General features: G+C 41.2%; 2 protein-coding genes across 2 annotated transcripts; one reads left to right on the top strand and one right to left on the bottom strand.

The window, feature by feature from the left end:
• Positions 1-2,047: 2,047 nt before the first annotated feature.
• Positions 2,048-3,122, top strand: LOC130136010 (abscisic stress-ripening protein 1-like). Its single transcript, XM_056305983.1, has 2 exons — positions 2,048-2,215; positions 2,691-3,122. The coding sequence occupies exons 1-2, from the start codon at positions 2,063-2,065 to the stop codon at positions 2,871-2,873; spliced, it is 336 nt and encodes a 111-aa protein (XP_056161958.1). The 5' UTR covers positions 2,048-2,062; the 3' UTR covers positions 2,874-3,122.
• A 14,698-nt stretch (positions 3,123-17,820) lies between these two features.
• LOC130135982 (B3 domain-containing protein At2g33720-like) lies at positions 17,821-18,204 on the bottom strand. Its single transcript, XM_056305898.1, has one exon. It carries the CDS (start codon positions 18,202-18,204, stop codon positions 17,821-17,823), a length of 384 nt encoding a protein of 127 aa, XP_056161873.1.
• Between the last annotated feature and the right edge of the window lie 398 nt (positions 18,205-18,602).

Here is an 18,602-nt window from a genome sequence, read left to right as displayed (position 1 = left end):
CGCGGTTCCGTAAGAGCGTTGATTTCTTTTAGAAAAGTAACTCAAATGAGGAAACTACTTAAAATTGGAAACCACACAAATTAGGAAACCTACTTTGATTGGGTTTCTTTTGTGGATTTAAGCTCAAAATATATTTTCAACATATTACATCAAATATTCCCAAGATTGCAATGTTCTCAAGATTTTCACCGTTTCCATTTCATCTCATAAAAACCATATGCTAAATAATTTGTAATCAAAATAGGAAACCACTTCTAGAAAAGTTACTCAAATTAGGAAATCACTCATGTTAGAAAACCTACTTAAACTAGTATCGGGATTCTTTTATGGGCTCAAACTCGAGATATATTCTCAACAGGTTACATCAAATATTCACAAGTTTGGAATGTTATCTAGATTTTCACAGTTTCCATTTTAGGAAAATCATCTGCCAAATAATTTTATCCAAGATAAGAAACCAATCAAACTAGGAAAGCACAAGATTGGAATGTTCTCGACACATATTCCTTTTACGGGTTCAAATTCGAGATGTACTCTTAAAAGGTTATATCCAATATCCATTCTCTAGATTTTCACAGTTTACTTTTTCAACTCAGAAAATTGTTTGCCAAATAATTTGTATCCAAGATAAGAAACCCCTTTTAGAAAAGTTACTCAAACTAGGAAACTGCTCAAACTAAAAAACTTACTTGGATCAAATTTTCTTTATAGGCTCAAACTCAAGATATATTCTTAACGTGTTACATCAAATATCTCATAAGATTAGAACGTTCTCAAGATTTTCACTGTTTCCCTTTTAAATTTTCTGCCAAATGATTTGTAGCAAGAATACAAAACCCCTTTTGGAAAAGCTACTCAAACTAGAAAACCACTCAAACCTACTTGAATTGAGTTTCCTTTACGGGCTCCATCTCAAAACATATTCTCGACATATTACAATAAATATCCACAAGATTGGAATGTCCTCAAGATTTTCACTGTTTTTTCATTTCAACTCATAAAAATTGTCTGCCAGATAATTCGTATCCAAAATATGAAATCACTTCTAGAAAAGTTACTCAAACTATGAAACAAATCAAACTAGGAAATCACTAAAATGAGGAAATCTACTCAATTTAGGAAACCTACTTGGATTAGGATTCCTTTATGGCCTCAAAATCGACACAAGTATTCACAAGATTTAAACGTTTTCTAGATTTTCACTGGTTCCCACTTCAACTCAGGAAAATCATGCCAAATAATTTGTATCCACCCCATTTGGGAAAGCTAGTTAGACTAGGAAATCAATAAAACTAGGAAATCACTCAAATTAGGAAATATATCCAAGTTAGGAAATTTACTTGGATCAGGTTTCTTTTACGGGCTCTAACTTGAAACATTTTCTCAATATGTTACATCAAATGTCCACAAGATTCGTATGTTCTCAAGATTTTCAATGTTTCCCTTTTCAACTCATAAAGAAATGTTCAGCCAAATATTTTGTATCAAGATTAGGAAACCTTTTGGGGAAAGTTTTTTTTTTTTGTCTGTCTTTTTAGGAAAGTTACTCAAACTAAAAAACCATTCACACCTATTTGGATTGGGTTTTCTTTATAGGCTCAATCTCGAAACATATTCTCAGCACATTACATTAAATATCCACACAAGATTGGAATGTCCTCAGGGTTTTCGCTATTTCCTGTTTCAACTCATAAAAATCATCTGCCAAATTAATACTCGTCCACCCAAAATATCCCCCAACTAGAACCAAAAAAAGAAAAAGAAAAGTCTATCCCCTACTTTTTTTTTTCTGTTTTTGGCATGACGTACAAACAACTGCTTCATCGAAAAAAGACAAAGTTGCGTCGAGTTGAACCCCGCCGACCTATCCTGACCGTCCATCACGCGTTTAAGGCCTCCCGCGTTGGCACATTGGATGTGAAACTTTGCCTGTGCCAACTCTCCCTATAAATACACCCCTCCCTCTCAAACGATCTCACAACACATACCATACCCTTCAGCTGTCATCCTTTACCTGATTCATTGTCAATTCTAGCATCCTCCAAAGAAACAGCCACCAACCATGGCCGAAGGACACCGCCACCACCACTTCCACCACCAGAAGGATCCCGCCGTCCCGGAGCCTGAGATCGATTACAGGAAGAAGGAGAAGCACCACAAGCACCTCCAGCAACTCGGTGAACTCGGTGCCGTCACTGCCGGCGCTTTTGCCTTGGTAATAATTATCATCTTCTTCTCAATCTTGCAATTTTTCCCCATTTTATATATAGATAAAATTCGCATCTTCACCTTATATACCTGAACCATCAGCTTGATCACAAGCATTGGATGCGAAGGATCTCGATTAGACTCGCATATTTCAACCGGACATGATGATGGCATTCCATGCGAGAATGGATCATCCTTATAAATGACAATAGTTTGAATTCAATCAATTTCATTCACCGATAAACTAGAGGAATAAGATTTCCCCAGAATTGGCTCTAACAAAAGACAGTTGTAATCCATAAGAGTATTTACATGATCAAATACTTCTGCTCAAAGTGAATAGATTATTATTTTTTTTGTTGAATTTATACCATGCTCAGAGCCTGTTTAAAAAAAGTGTACATAACGTTTTTTTTTCCTCTTTACCTTAACTCATTTTGATTCATTCCCACAATTCCCAATTAATGATGTGCAAATTGCAGCATGAGAAGCATGAGGCCAAGAAGCACCCAGAGCACGCCCACAGGCACAAGATAAAGGAGGAAATAGCCGCTGCTGCCGCCGTAGGGGCCGGCGGGTTCGCCTTCCATGAGCACCACCAGAAGAAGGCGGCCAAGAAAGAATATGAAAAGTCTCATGGCAAGAAGCACCACCATCACTTCTAAACCATGGAGGATCTCCGCGTCTCTCTCTTCTTACTATGTGTCTTATTTATTTAATTTCATTTCTCTAACCAAGTACGCTTGAAGATCAGAGACCGCCCTCAATAGTTCCTGTACTTTGCAGAGGGTGGTTCTTGAATCTTGAAGCTGCTGCTGTGAATGCTTCCTGAGAGAGTGAGCCCGTGTGTTTGGGCTTTGTCTTGTACCGGTTGTATCTAGGGTGTGTAATAAAATTATCCTATGATGATCTAATTTCTTGCATTTGCCATTTTGTTTTAGGTACAACGACTATATTGAATATTATTTACCGAAACCAATCAGCTCAGAGTCTCCGCTAGAATGGATCCGCACCCAGTTAGTTAATGTTAATTCACTAGAAAGGGGTTGGGTGAAATTTAGAGAATCACCTGATCGCAATGTTATATACAATTATAATCCAAAAGTTATGTTAAAAAGCTGTGAATGATTGAGTCTCTAACGCGAGGACACGTACAAATTAGCAAATTTATCTAATAATAGTCCATCACGATATCTTCATTGTGACCACACTATGCGCGTTGATATTTTCCACTAATTTGGTGGGATCACGTGGGCACCTTTGTCAAAAAAATGGGGGCGCATGTCATTATCATCATCCATTGTTGTGAGATTTGCTAAATCAAACACCAGGTCACGCGAGACATGATCTCATACTGTTTACACCCGAAATGACTAGACCTTCGACATGGACAAGCATATGAACAACACTGATGCAGCCCATATTAAGGTCAGCACGCATTCATGCTCAACGAGACTCTCATCAATAAGCCTTATATTGAGAGATCTCATCGACAATTAAAGAACCTCGTCGATAAGTGAAAAATCTCATCTTTGATTTTGTCACAAAGGTTTTGTCATTACTCATACATTGGAAGCTTGCAACAAGACTCCTTTAGACGGCCATAAGCATTGGAAATATTTTACTTTTGATAGCTTCTAGTTTCTATGAGCTTTAATAATTCCTAGTTTCTAGATTTGATTTTATTCTTTTGCTTTTCTTTTATTTTTCTATAAAATGCCATCAAGTTTATTTAAAATCAGACTAAATTTGATAAATTAAACTTGCTTAGTGCAATTCTCTTGAACCTCGAAGAGTTCATTTCCATTGAAAACCTAGAAGAGTTTTCATTCCATCCTTGAAAAGTCAGAGCTTTTGAAGCCTACATCCTTGAAGAGTTGCAACCATCAATTTAGAAGAATTGATGCCATTTCAACTTCATTGGAGGCCTAGAAGAGCAACCACTAAAGTTCTTATCCTGTTTTTTTTTGCATCCTGACCATTCACGATTGTCCACTTTCTTCCAAAATCGACAACTCTACAGTGCTTATATGAGAAAACTCAAAACACAAAAGTTGTAGATCCAGAAGTCTTCATTCTTTTGGCTTTGGAATCGGGTCATTCCGATCCGTATCGACAAAATTATGACAATTTTCCCGAACTAACGCATAACCGAAATTTCTGCTCGTTTTTGTGACGGAATTTCTGTGTGTGCAAGTCACTCTCCCGATCCTATTGTTTAAGTAGTCAACCTTGGGCTGCATCAAACATGTGGACATAAATAATCACGTGACTAATGTATGAGGATTATCATGCACCTGATACCTAGCCGTCGATCGTAGGGATTAAAATTGATATTTACAATTAGTATTGACACACATCGGTGGTGCATATCGACGGAAATTGACAATCGGTTGTTGATATATGATGGAAAATGGCTAATAACTATCAATATGGGTACTGGTGAGTGAGGGACAGCAAGCCATCAAAACACTTTGGAAGCATGAAGAACATAGGAACGTCGTTACAAAGTCAAGATCACAAGGGAGGGAGCAATTGAGGATCGAAGAGCAATCGGCATGTATATTTTGTATATTTTGGAGGACAATTACGTAGAAGCGGGGTTATAAAGCAATTATCATCCAGAGGCAAGATCATGGAACCACAAGATCACGAGGCAGTTACCGATGAGCAATTACCACTTGGAGCAAGGCCATGGAATGATTATGGTTTGGAGCAAGATCATGGAATGACCAGCAAGAGCTGGCGTACACTTTTGAAGGAACAACTGTTTAAGAACAAGGCTAAGAGATATGGGCACAACTTTTGGAAGTGGAGGAGCATGGACGTAATATTGAAAACTGATCAAGAAGAGTGCAACTGCTGAAAACTATTAGGAAGTGGTTATCACACAACTATTATAATTACCATTAGTCATCTACTAGGAGGCCCCCCGCACTAATTAAACAAATTTACTATCTTTTCAGTACCTTTGTCTTCCGACACTGCAGTTTATTTCCTACTTGTAGCTTTTAGGTTCGCGTCGTCGATTAAATTCCGGTGTGCATCTTTATCCTAAGTGCTATGTCGTCGATTAAATTCCGGCATAGTATCTTTTTGTTGTTAGATTGTGTCATCGATTAAATTTTGGCGTGATTTGTTTACATCCGGTTACTTCATCAAGTCTATATCTTTCGAACCTTTTTGTCGTTTAAACTACAGCACAGTTTGTGTTTGCACAGTCTTGTTCTTATTTAAGTTGTTGGTTCCTTTTGCTTGTGATATCTCCTATCCAGAGTTGGCATAAAACCCTGATTTACTTAAATAAAAACAATAAAACGATTTTCAGTGAAAGATATTTCATCGCGGGATAAATTCTGGCGAAAAATCTTTTCGACATGCTTGGTAGGACCAGTGTGATTGATTTGAGAAGATACTATGGCATGTACGAGGAATCAAGTTAATCCTGACAATGTTGGTGATAACAGTTCACCACCACTGCTTGACAATGAAAGGGTATACATGTGGTGGCAAATCAAGCACAAGGTGGGATGTTGACATTCCAAGGCAACTTATCGACAAGCAAAGGAGACAATTAGAGCCTAGCTTAATCATGATGTCTACCATGAGGAGAATTTTTGACAAGCATCATAATAATTCGACTAACTATATGGTGAAGTACATTACTGATGTAATTAAGCCGCTGATCGTCAATACTCTCCATAAGTTTGCAAGTGGCTAAGGAACTTCGAGTAATTCTGTTCAAATGCAAGTCAATCGTGCTAATCCTACACCTCCCAGGTATCTTCCTCCATCCACTGCTACTCAAATTACATTTCGTAGTGTAGGGCAGGTTATACCTCCCCCATCACTACTTAGGATTTTGCAAAGGGTTGAAACCCTCATTATGACCCAGACCTATAGGACAATGTTTACCAATGGAAATAATTTGCCAAATCATACTCAAGTTAATTTAGGTGGAAACAATAGTGGTAATGTGACATATCATAGCACTCAACAAAGCATGCCATTACAAAATATGGAGAATGCGCGACCAGTCGACGTAATGCTGCAACCCAATGTAGCACCTATGTTGTAAAGGCCCAATGCTGTCATCAATAACCAAGGCAGACGACCAACCCCGCCTAAAAGGCATGATGTTCCACAATTATCACAACCAATCCCACAACCATCGCCACAGCAATTACCACAATCAACACCAAAACCGTTGACATAGCCAACAGTTACCATAATACTTAGCACAATCGCTGCCGCAGCCTATTCCTTGAGCATAACCCGCTGTGGTGCCTGTTGCAATTCTTCATGGACAAAATCAGCAGAATACTCAACTAATACTTGAACAGATGATGCGACAATATGGGAATTATATGAGATATGTCAGACTTGTGTATAGAAAACCATACTCGGACTGGATGGACATAATACCCTATCCGAGAGGTTTCAAGATACTTGAATTCGACCATTTTTTTTGGTGAAGATGATTAATCGACATTGGAACACGTTAGTCGATTTGCTGCTATGTGTAGTGATGCAACACATGGCAATTGTTGGAAATTAAGATTGTTTTCATTATTGTTGTCTAAAACCGCTCTTACTTGGTATATAGCACTACCGGCTAACTCTGTTCACTCTTGGGAACAAATGGAAGCATAGTTAGTTCCAGAGGTCTATTCTCGATGTAACTGTCACAGATCTGGTGATTATGAAACAACAAAATATTGAATCGGTCGATCACTTCATATCCCAAATTAAGAAAGCAAGAAGTAGATGTCTTTTGCCGCTATAAGAGAAGTCTTTCGCCCAAGTAGCCTTTGGCAGCCTGAAGTTCTCTATAAGGGAAAGAATGGAAGGTAGCCATATAACGACCTTTTCCAATTGGCAACCGGGGCAGTCAGGCACGAGAACCTCTTGAAAGAGAAAGAAAGAAAGCCTGGTAAACATGATGTGGCCTTTGTGGAAAGGAATGTGCCTAAAGATAACCTAGATCAAGGAGAGTACGCTGAGATAGCTATTTTGTCAAGCACTGAGATCAGCCGGAATTAAAGAAAAGATGAAAGAGAACATCAACGTGAAGGCAAAAGACACTCAGTATTACTCGTTCGACGTAGGCCAAATGGATGAGATCTTTGACACGCTTCTAGCTGATGGCCAGATTAAACTGACAATAGGCCAAATCATACCGAGTAGAGAAGAATTGGCAAACAAGAAATATTGCAAATGGCACCACTCATGGAGCCATAATACTATCGATTGCATTATCTTTAAAAAGAACGTTCATGAGGCAATTCGACGAGGCAAGATTAAGTTCGTCAATGAGAAAAACAAAGCTCCAATGGAGATAGATGCTAACCCATTCCCTCTCATGACTAGGATGGAATCGGTGAAGTTCAAAGGTAGAAAACCATAACAACCAAACCTTTGTGCCCGATGTAAACGAGAAATAGTTCAAAACTACCATTCACCACCTAAAGGAAAGGCACCACAAACGAGAGCCCCTCTGTAGAACACGAGGAATGGTCGTCGACCGAATTATACCAACAATCATAATACAGTGGGTCAAACAAGTCTTCCTTGGGTATTTTGATCGAATTACCTACCCTAGGGTACAACTCGTGAAATAGAAGTCATTCATGCAGAGGTATGAAGAAGGAGACCCTACTATTGATACATTAGGAGAATCAAGTGGCAAATTTGATTATTATGTCAACTATGGGTCACCACCCTCATATCCTCGAAATGTTGCCCCTACTGGATGGGGAGAATAGTTTGATGGGCTACCTTATGAAGGCACCGATTTATCTACACCCACCCACCGATAGACATTGAAGATACTTCATGATCCATCGGAGAGCCAATGGTTTGAATTTGGAAAGGTACAAGGACCAAGGGGCAGCATGTGCATGACTCGGAAAAGAAAAATGCAAAGGAAGAAAAACATGTTCGAGCTACAACAAGAAGTTGATCAGGTCCATATTAGTCATGTCACGCCCCGAACCCCAACGAGCTCGCGACATCCCCTGCTCCGGTCGAAATATTGCGACGTCCCAGGAACGTCGCCGACCCAACCCAAACATCGAGCCACATGCGGAAGCGAATAACAAAACCCCTGGACAAATAATGACGACAACGGGGTAGAACAACGAATACGATCCAAAGAACCACATATTCATACAACACCAAATATACAAACATCATATTACAGACATAAATACAGACTAACATCCTCAGTCACCGTTTAAACAAAAGTTCAGGGGTTTGGTTATCTTAACTTCACTATTGAATAACCCAAGTTATACAACCCCTAAAACACCCTAGGGAAAAACCTAAGGATCGCCCTCCTCCAGTCTGCTTCTGAATCTCTGGCTTGAATTTCTGGAACTCACCTGCAGCTCCACTGGGCACCAACAGTAGCTCCCCGGACTTCCAAAAAGAAAAGGCGCACTTCCCGGGTTTAGGGCCGGGGGTCTGAAAGTGGCGGTTATACAACCGTGAGACGAATCTCAATAAGTGTACAACCCCAAACCCCACGTAGGCACTCACGTACCGCCAGACGAAAACACACATAACACACAACGATCGGCCAAACTAACAATCACATGCGACCCTACCTGGAATCCATCACGCACGTTCCTGCACGTTAGACAATAACACAGCCAACACATCACAGCAAGGAATCACAGACGCGCGCGTGCCTCAATTATAAGATAGAAACCACTTGGGCACGTCCCATACCGTGCCTAGCAGTTTCTACCCCATAATTAAGCATCACATCACGCGATACAAACACACTCGCACGCTACTCACACCATGCGTCACTTTCCACAATCCTCTCGCTTGTCTTGCCAAATCCCACTCATTCTCAACCTTTCCACCACTACCGCGCCCGCGTAAAACGCATCAGGCCAACGGTCTTCTGACCTCGTCAGGCATCGTCACCCCGTCGGGCCGGGCATCGTCACCTCGTCAGGGACGGCATCGTCCCGCGTAAACGTACACGCCTCAGGACGGAATCCTACACACACTTTCCTTCTACCGCGCCCGCGTAAAACGCATCAGGCCAACGGTCTTCTGACCACGTCAGGCATCGACACCCCGTCGGGCCGGGCATCGTCACCTCGTCAGGGACGGCATCGTCCCGCGTAACGTACACGCCTCAGGACGGACCTTTCCAACCAAACCACATTTCCATATCCTCGTTCCACTCAAACCACACTTACGCACGACCGGTACTCGAACGGCCAAACACAATTCCACATTGCATGCACATTTCACAATTCACATACACTTTGCAATTATACATTCTCACCACGCCAGCACACCACACAATCATACACATATAACACGCGATCCCGAAGCACTATCACACATTCTTGGCACGCGAACATATTGCGCAATCGCACTGCCACACCATCACACCTCACGACCACACACGTGACATATACGACCACACGTACACAACCCGAAACACACACCAAACCAGCCAACCATCACGAGCCACACAACCACATACAAAGTACCATTCAAGGCATAATTCTACCAATCAATCGCACAATTCAGTCACAATCAATCCACAACACCTCAGCCATCATCGAGCCTCCTAAACCTCGCAAATTTCCTTGCCAACTCAGTCTCCGATTCAGCCCACAACAACCACACAATCAGCCTTCAATTTAGTCCTAAAATAGCCACATAAACTACCCGAACTAAACCCTAAACATGCCCTACGATACCCGAACTCCTAAATGACATTTGGGGAAAACACTTACCCAAAAAGGCGAGATAGAACGGGGCTGGAACGGGCCGACAGCGGCAGCATGCAGCCGCCGCGATGTGCGGACGGCGTGAATAAGTGGCCCCGTGACAGCGGCGAACAAGTACTTCCATGTACGGACACCGTACGGACAAGCTCACTAGGACGGTGGCCGGCGAGGTGCCGGTGACAGCCGCGGCGTCCGACGGTCCGTCGTGAATGCGGTGATCCGTACGGACGGTGAATGCGATACCCCCGTACGGACATCGTACGGACTGGCTGGGACGGCGACGTCGAGGCTGGACGGGGCGGGTGTGGGACGGAACAGCGATCGGAGTTCCGGCGAAGCTCCGGCGCACTGCTTGTTTGCAGACCGGGAAAGAGAAAAACAGAGAAACAAGGCTGTTTTGGACAAAAACCGGGGCTGTGGTGGCTGCGCAGGTGGAAATGGTTGATGGTGGTGGCCGGCTTAAGGGAACAGCTCCGCCTGGTAATCGTTCCGGCGTGAACACTGATCTGGAAATGGCGTAAAACCGAACTGCAGAACAAGAAACGGAGAAGAAGAAGAACTTGCAAGGGGGAAAATGACCGAATAGCTGAGAGGAGAGAGAGAGGGTCTGGTCAAATAGGTCAAAGATGGTCTTAGTGGAGTCCAAGTGTCTCAATCTAAGCCCATTGGACAATTTTGCCCCTAATCCAAGGGCCCAAATTTGATCCAATCCAATAATTTAGGGGTAGAATGGTCATTTGCTCTTAACCATGGTTGACCAGACCTGGTTTAACCTTAACTCACCTTGGTTAATCCCAAAATTAAATCCAAATTTCGGAATTAATTAAAAATGGCCTAGGGGTATTTTCGTAATTTTCCGATCCCGAACCGAAATTCCAATTTTCGCACATACGTGTTCTATATGTGCGTGGCCAACATAATATGGCGTCGGAATCGCGAAATTCATCGCGCAAGCCCTCGAAAATCCACGTCAAAGTCTCGGGAATAAAATAATATTATTTTTCCAATTTTTGTCGAAATTCCAATTTTTGGCCAAAACCACTCTGAATGTGCGTGGCCACCCCAAAATGACCTTGGCCGCGAAAAATAACCTCAAACGGCCTCAAAATCGCCATTGGTGACCAGAGGGGCAAAATCGTCATTTTCCGGGTCCCGTACCGAAATCCATTTTTTTGCAGAAATGGGTGGCCCCAAGGTTGGCCAAGCCAAAAACGTCATCGGCCGTCCAAAATTGTCACTTTCAAAATTCTCGATTCCCGGGCCCGAATTCCAAGAAATGACTAAAATCGAACAATCGCGACTTTAGCTTATCTCTTGCTAACGGGTGGCTCATTGGGATTACGCGCTCTCGACCCGTGACCGACACTAAGTCAAATCACGTTTAAGTTTGCTCGAACCAAGACGACCTCGATTGTCATATAATTGCGAGGGTCTGTCACTAGTGCCCTTTGGACACGATCAATCAAATAGATCGGTCTCGGTTGGCTCAAAACATTCCCTCGTCAATCCATATGGTCGAAGATCGAACCCAGGTCGAGTTCTTTGGTCGTGCGAACTCAATCCCGTAATAGCCCTACCCCTAAGGTTAGCATCCCGTGAATGCGCATTTCCGGGTGAGATCTCACTATAAGTGCATTGGCCAAAATATTCATTTCATGAATCCCGGGAAAAGGATCGAAAATTCAGACTGTTACAAGTCAGGTTAGGGCAACCCTCATGGCAACTTACAAACCAAAGAAATTAAGGTCTAGGAATTTAGTTTGGAAGAGGAAGCCCGAGGAGTTAGGTCAAACCAATGTAGAGTCAAAAGAATCAGGGTCTCGAAAGGAAGAGGAGTCTGAGTCAAGAAGACCTGCAGTTCTATCAAGAGCAATATCACCAGCAAGTTCATGTATGGTTCAAGTTAGGTTACCTTTTGAGTTCATAACATCACCAATAAGAGCGATAGAGGAGCAAGATTCGATAATTGACAAGGAGGAAAAAGCTGAATCCCAATTCGCCGATGAAGAGGTAATAGAATTCGAAAAACTTACTGCGCACAACTCTAGACACCTTAAAGCTCTTAATATATTGGCTAGGTTTTGGTCGACAGAGGGTCTACCTTGAATCTCATTCCTTATAAGTTCTTCAAGAAACTTGGGAAGAGAGATGATGAGATCAATCCTTCAAATGTTCACCTTGCGGACTTCATAGGAGAAATATGTGAAGTCAAAGGTATGTTCATTGCAGATTTAACTGTTGAGTCAAAGACGTTCCTTTTTTGTCGTCGAAGCTCATGGATCATATAGTTTGCTATTAGAAAGAGATTGGATTCAGGTAATCAATATGTACTAAATTGGCAAATTATCAAAATATTTAGAATGGCGCAATTGAAAAGTTTAAGACTAAATTGACAAATCGTCAAAAGATTTAGGACAAAATTGACACAATTGAAAGGTTGAGGACTTGATTGGTTACCGTATAATAGCTTTATGACTTTTTGGAAGACGGGAAGACAGACCAAGAGGGATGTTGGTTTGGCCCTTTTTATTTTGACCTAAATTTTCGACCACCGCCACCACCACCACCACCTCCATCACCATCTTGTCCCGTTCTTACTAGTTTGCCCCCGGGTCATCTCTTCTTTGCACTGGAGCCGGAACCAATCCCACTTGGAGATGAAGCTAGTTCATAGATTGATAGTCTTATGATCTGTTTTGTCTTTTGATGTACATGGTTTAAATTTTCCTCACTATCCCATAAATGATTCTGTGCTGCAGTTGTCATGAAGGTGTGGATTTCTAAGTTGAATGAACGCTGTGTCGAATTTCCTCGACATGCTTGTCCTAAGTAAGATAATCAAATTGTACGTCGGATCGCCCTTCAACGAATATAGATGGCTCAACTTGTTTATAAGGCAAGCATTAAGTTTCATTACGAAGAGAAGAACCAAGCCTAGCAAGTAGGCATGGCCACGTTTCGGAACCTGCGGTTCCGGTTCGTGGCCATGTGTGAACTGGAACCGGAACCACCCCTAGCGGTTCCGGTTCCGATTTTGAACCGGCCGGTTCTGATTCGTAATTTAAAAATTTTAAAAATAAATTATGAAATAAAAAAATTATGAATTATAAAATTATGAAATAATGAATTATGAAATATAAATTGTAATCAAAATGTAAATTGTAGGGGTGATTGGTTCCCGATTCGGTCCGGTTCCGCTCGGAATCGGGAACCGAACCGGTAAGACCGGTCCTTTAATTTTAGAACTAGGAACCGGACCGGCAAATCATAAAACTGGGAACCGGATCATTGGTCCGGTTCGGTTCTAGGCGGTCCAATGGAACCCTTTGCTCTTAACTAGCAAAGGATCGTAGCCACAAAAGACATATAACTTCGCATGCTCATGGCTTGGCTTGGGTTTTATATACAACCCCTTTGATGGTCTCTTCATTCCCATTCGATGTGGGACTCTTGGCATTTGCATGAAGACAAGCTAAGAGTCTCACATTGAAGGTGTTCAAGGCAAGCCGAGAGTCCCACATTGAATGGGAACGAAGAGGCATTAGAATCATTGTGTATAAAATCCAAGTCAAGCCTTGTAATTAGAGTTCAATACACCCAAGCCAAGCATTGTAATTAGAGATCAATGCACTTACAATGCATGGCAATTAGAGTTAAAATTGTTTTATTAAAAAAAAATTAAATAATGATTTTTTTTTAAAATTTCATTATTATTTTTTTTTTAAAAATAATTTGAAACCGGGCCCGGAACCGCCGGTTCCGGGCCCGGTTCCGAACCGCGGGCCCGGGTTTGACCGGGCCGGTTTCGGGCCAATACCGGCCCGTGGCCATGTCTACTAGCAAGTGATGCAACAATTAATGTGCTACTTGTCCGAAATAATTACTGTTGTGACTTACTAAAAGTTGGCTCCGGTTGGAATCATTTTGATAGATTTAGGGATAATATCATAAAAAATCTCAAACCAGAATACCTGTTATAAATTTACTCCGAACTAATTTTTTGACCACCAAAAACTCCAAATTGCTACGCTTGTGATAAATTTACCAAAAACTAATTTTTTGACCACAAAAAACCCCAAATTGATACACTTGTGACAAATTTATCTTCCATTAAATTGGATTAATACCATGAAAAATCACAAATTAGTAAACATGTGACAAACAAAAGGGTAAAACCTCAAATTGATACACCCGTCAACTGTCACGTGTCATCCAACTCAGCAATTTGATGGTAAAATTTAATAGTAACTAACGGAGGGTAAATTTGTTACTGGTGTACTAGTTTGTGGGGGTTTTTTGTGGTCAAAAAATTAGTTTGTGGTAAATTTATCACATATGTACCAGTTTGTGATTTTTCAACTATTGGAGTTGGCCATGCCCGAAGTCGTTACGGGACTTTTCGTGAAGCGAGAGCGCATTTAGACCAAAATGCCAGCCACTAGAAGTCAAAGATCATTTCGCCGACATTAGCGAAATATTGAAGTCGGATGCATTTTTGTGAAAACCGGCCGTGTCTAGCCTTTTGAATGTAATTACTTTATTTTTATTAAACTATGGTGCTTGACCAAAAATTACTATTATATTTTATGGTTAGAAGAACAATAGTTCTAGTCGGGATATATTTATATCGGTATTTACAAAGTGCGCCCATCAAAATTTCCTCTTTAACTCTCTGTCGCACATTTTCTGCCTATATAATAACGTCAGAAATTTACCACATGTATAATCATGAATTTTAAACCTTCATTTCGTGAAATGGAAAAAATTATTTAATGATACCCTTTATTTAAAAGGATTAATACCACAAAAAACCCATAACTGGTATATCCATAAAAAATCCTAAACTAGTACACCTATGACAAATTTACCCTCCCTTAGTCTCCGTTAAATTTTACTGTCAAATTGCTGATTTTGATACCACGTGACAGTTGACCAATGTACCAATTTAGGATTTTATTCTCTGTTTGTTTTAGGTGCACCGGTTTGTGATTTTTCGTGGTATTAATCCAATTTAACTAAAACTAATTGAGGGTAAATTTATCACAAATGTACCAGTTTGAGGTTTTTGATAGTCAAACAATTAGTTTTGGATAAATTTGTCATAGGTGTACCAGTTTGGAGATTTTGGTGGTCAAAAAATTAGTTTAGGATAAATTTATCTGGTATACTAATTTGGTGTTTTTCGTGATTTAACCCTATTTAAAATATTGGTCTATTATGCACACATGCACATGTACCTGCACAAATATCATACCCCTATGTCCCTCCCTCCCATCTCTCTCAACCTGCACAACAAATGTCATGAAGTCAAAAGAGATTGTGTATGATCAAGACCACCGGTCCAAAACTTCTTCATCAACCCCTCTCTCTCACCTCTCTACCATTTTTAGTTAATTACCTTTTTGAAGAAATGGCCATGTAGGAGAGATGGACGTGAAACCGCTTTCCACAATCACTCGCTCCCGTTTGAGAAATTTCGTTGCGCTGGAAGCTTCACTCTTAACTCTCTCTCTCAGTTCCCTGAACATCACACTTGAGACACAACCCTCTCGCTAGCCTAAAAACTAACCTAAAATGAAGTTCCAAGGTGTGAACTAGAACCTGCTAGGGAGATGGACGGCAAGGGTCCGAGATTCGGAGCAACATGTACGGCAGTGGCTGGGCATGTATGAAATGGCCGAGGACTTCGAGAGGGCGTACTACAAAGCAGCGCGAGAGCTACACGGATCGGACGCGATCACCATATTGGGATCCTACTACTAGCAGGTTCCATTTCAGCTTTCTTTGCAAGTTGAATTAGCATCTCATGAAACTTACGAGTGATTAATTGAGTGACCATATCATTCAATTCGATTTAATCTTGAATTAGTATTTCTTTGTTCGGTGACTAAGGGAAACTTTTTTACCTTTAGAGAAAGAATCTTAGTGATGAAATTTTATTGTTATATGTAATCAAGCTATCTGTATTTTCCCCTAGAAATTCAATTCTTGAGTGTTTCTTTTGAAGCCCAGTTCTAACATCTTTAATTTTCTTGAGTCGGTTTCTTTCTCATCGTGGTGATACATGAAATTTTCCTGTTTTGTTCATTTTATATATGTATGCCGATTATTATTTCAAATTTTAATTTTCAAAAAACATCTCCCAATCTTCTCAGGACTTCACCGCCAATCTTTATTTTATATATGTAATATGTTTGTCCAGGAATGCATATGAATATTGTATTGTCTATCAAGACATACATTCTGATTGCATCTGAGTGTATGAATTCTTTCAATTCCTTAATTGTGACTGTACTAATCCACAGGGCTAGATGTAAAGCATACTGCAGTTTTCTTTAGAGAGCAGCTCTTGTTGCAGCTTCTGACTTCGTTGAAGCATGTTGTGAAGACAAAAAAGCATCGGCAATCTTTGCCAAGTTTAATCCTATAAAGTAGATGTTCTACTATCAATGGAATGAATCATCCTCCATTGGGCATTGTCATGTCATGGCTTGCGCACACAATCTTATCCTCCATCATTGTGCGAAATAAAAATCCTGAAGACACTTTTGGTGTTGAGGGGAATGATTAGTGAATAATGTATTATGATAAGTGATTGCCAGTTAATGAAACTAAGATAAGAGAAGAAGTGCGATAAACAGCATATTGTATGAGCCATCTGGTCCGAATACAAAACATATCTGCACACAGAAAAGCATCAGAAAGATGAGATTGACTATGATTCACTTTCTCTGGATCTAGACTCTGGGATTGCTTCTGGAAAATTGAACTTCTTGTCAACAAAAAAGATGTTAGCAATTTGCAGGACTACGCTTTGGACTGCAACTTGCATGATTTACATTATCATTCGGAAGATACTTTGTCAAAAGGCACTATGTGTACTCCCAGAAAACTACGACCTCAGAAGCTAAATTGCTACAACAGCTAAGCTTGACGTTCTCGAGTCTAAACTGAATTCAAAGGGAATAGTCACTGGTAATAATCTCTTGCAAGATTGACATACAATGCACAAGACAATGGAAAAGGATGTCATGTGTGGGAGCATATTGGACAGATTTTCACTGCTGAGCGAAAACTGCTCCTTTCTTGAGGTAGCCGGCTTAAAAGCCTCATCCCTCCCTTATCAATACGACAAAATATCCACCAGCTTCTTCTGATCTGTCGTATGGTTTTGGCAATTGTAATTTCTAGAAAGAGAGGTCTATGCAGAGCTTACGAAGTGTAAGACAATCTTTAGGATCTTTAGGACCAGGTGACTTCATGCCAGATACTTGAAATTTAGCAGACAATTAAGCTGTGCAGGCCAAAGCTGGAAAGCTACAAGAAGTTAACTTTGGCACCTTTGGATAAGCTATGCTAGCTATGTTGTGTAAAAACTACATAAACTAATCAGCTGAACATCTCTGTATAACAGCATATGGAGTCACGTTTGGAAAAGCATCTGGGCTGTTGATTTGGAGAGTTCAGTAGAAACATCTTGATGAAACAGTAACTAAAAACCAGCTTATGCATTCACTGTTGAGGTGAGTGCAAAATATCTTGGCAAAAGTCAAATGTTACTAGGATCATTTAAAATTTGTGCCCAGACAGGATTACAAAAGTCAAATGTTGCCAATCTACAATAATCAACTTTACCCATTCAAAGATATTTCCACAGTGAAAACCCACACATGAAAATTAAAGACCGAGAACCGGACTTCAATAGAAGCGATCACCAAGAATTGAATTTCTGAGGGAAAATAGAGATAGTTTGATTGCATACAATAGAATTCCATCACTAATATCCATTTCTAGAGATCAAAAATTTTCCTGTTGGTCACCTAACAAAAACAATACTAATTCAAGGTTAAGTCTAATTCGCCTTGTGAAGAAGGCTAAAGTGGAACTTGCTAGCACTAGGATCCCAATATATCCGGATCTCATCACCAGCCGCCAACCCCCTCCGTTTCGCAAATTCCTTGATCCAATCACCCTTGAAGACGTAGGACCCAGATGACGCCCAGAACACGAACACCAGTTGATGCTCCGAGCATGTGTCCGCGTCCCTCACGATGACGTCGGCCCCCTTGCCGCTCTCAACTTGCCTCACTATCTCCTCGCTCATCCATCGGAGCAAGTGGCTCGTCACAAAGTCCCGCCCGATCAAGAGCCTCGACAGGTGGCCGAGATCGCTGTGTAAGCTTCTTCTTGATCTTATAAGGGTCGTAGAGCAGCACCAATTCTGTGGAAACGCCATTGCGTCTTTCATCCTCTGTATCACATCCTGAGGCCTCTTTCTTCTCCTTTTGCGTTCTATTGTACTTTGGCTTCTTCTCAACAATTAAGGTTTCAGCGCCCGTAGGTGAGGCCACGGATTTTCGCTTCGGTTGGGCGGGAACGATTTCTTGACGAGGGCCACCGACTTCCTTCCTATTCTGATCAGGAGTGAGGGGGAAGAATTCGCGAGCCACCACCACTCCTGCAGATGAATTTCTCTGGCCCCTTCGTCGCCATTCTTCTCCTGATCGTGCAGATAAGAAACACACCACCAAGAGCCTGTCAACGGCGGCAACCGGACCACGCCTCTCAGGTGGTCGCCAATGGGTTTCTCCTTGTGATCGCGTGGATGCGAAGAACCCATGAACGGCAGCGAGT

Source organism: Syzygium oleosum, unplaced genomic scaffold, assembly GCF_021117445.2.
Source record: "Syzygium oleosum isolate NSW1041296 unplaced genomic scaffold, Sole_v2.1 Sole_v2.40, whole genome shotgun sequence".
NCBI classification, from domain to species: Eukaryota; Viridiplantae; Streptophyta; class Magnoliopsida; order Myrtales; family Myrtaceae; genus Syzygium; species Syzygium oleosum.
This window is presented reverse-complemented; position numbering and strand designations above follow the sequence as displayed.

Coding starts and splice junctions, on each gene's coding strand:
- LOC130136010 (XM_056305983.1), top strand. CDS start 2,063: ATGGCCGAAGGACACCGCCACCACCACTTCCACCACCAGAAGGATCCC. Junction 2,216..2,690: donor CTGCCGGCGCTTTTGCCTTG/GTAATAATTATC, acceptor TGCAAATTGCAG/CATGAGAAGCATGAGGCCAA.
- LOC130135982 (XM_056305898.1), bottom strand. CDS start 18,204: ATGGCGTTTCCACAGAATTGGTGCTGCTCTACGACCCTTATAAGATCA.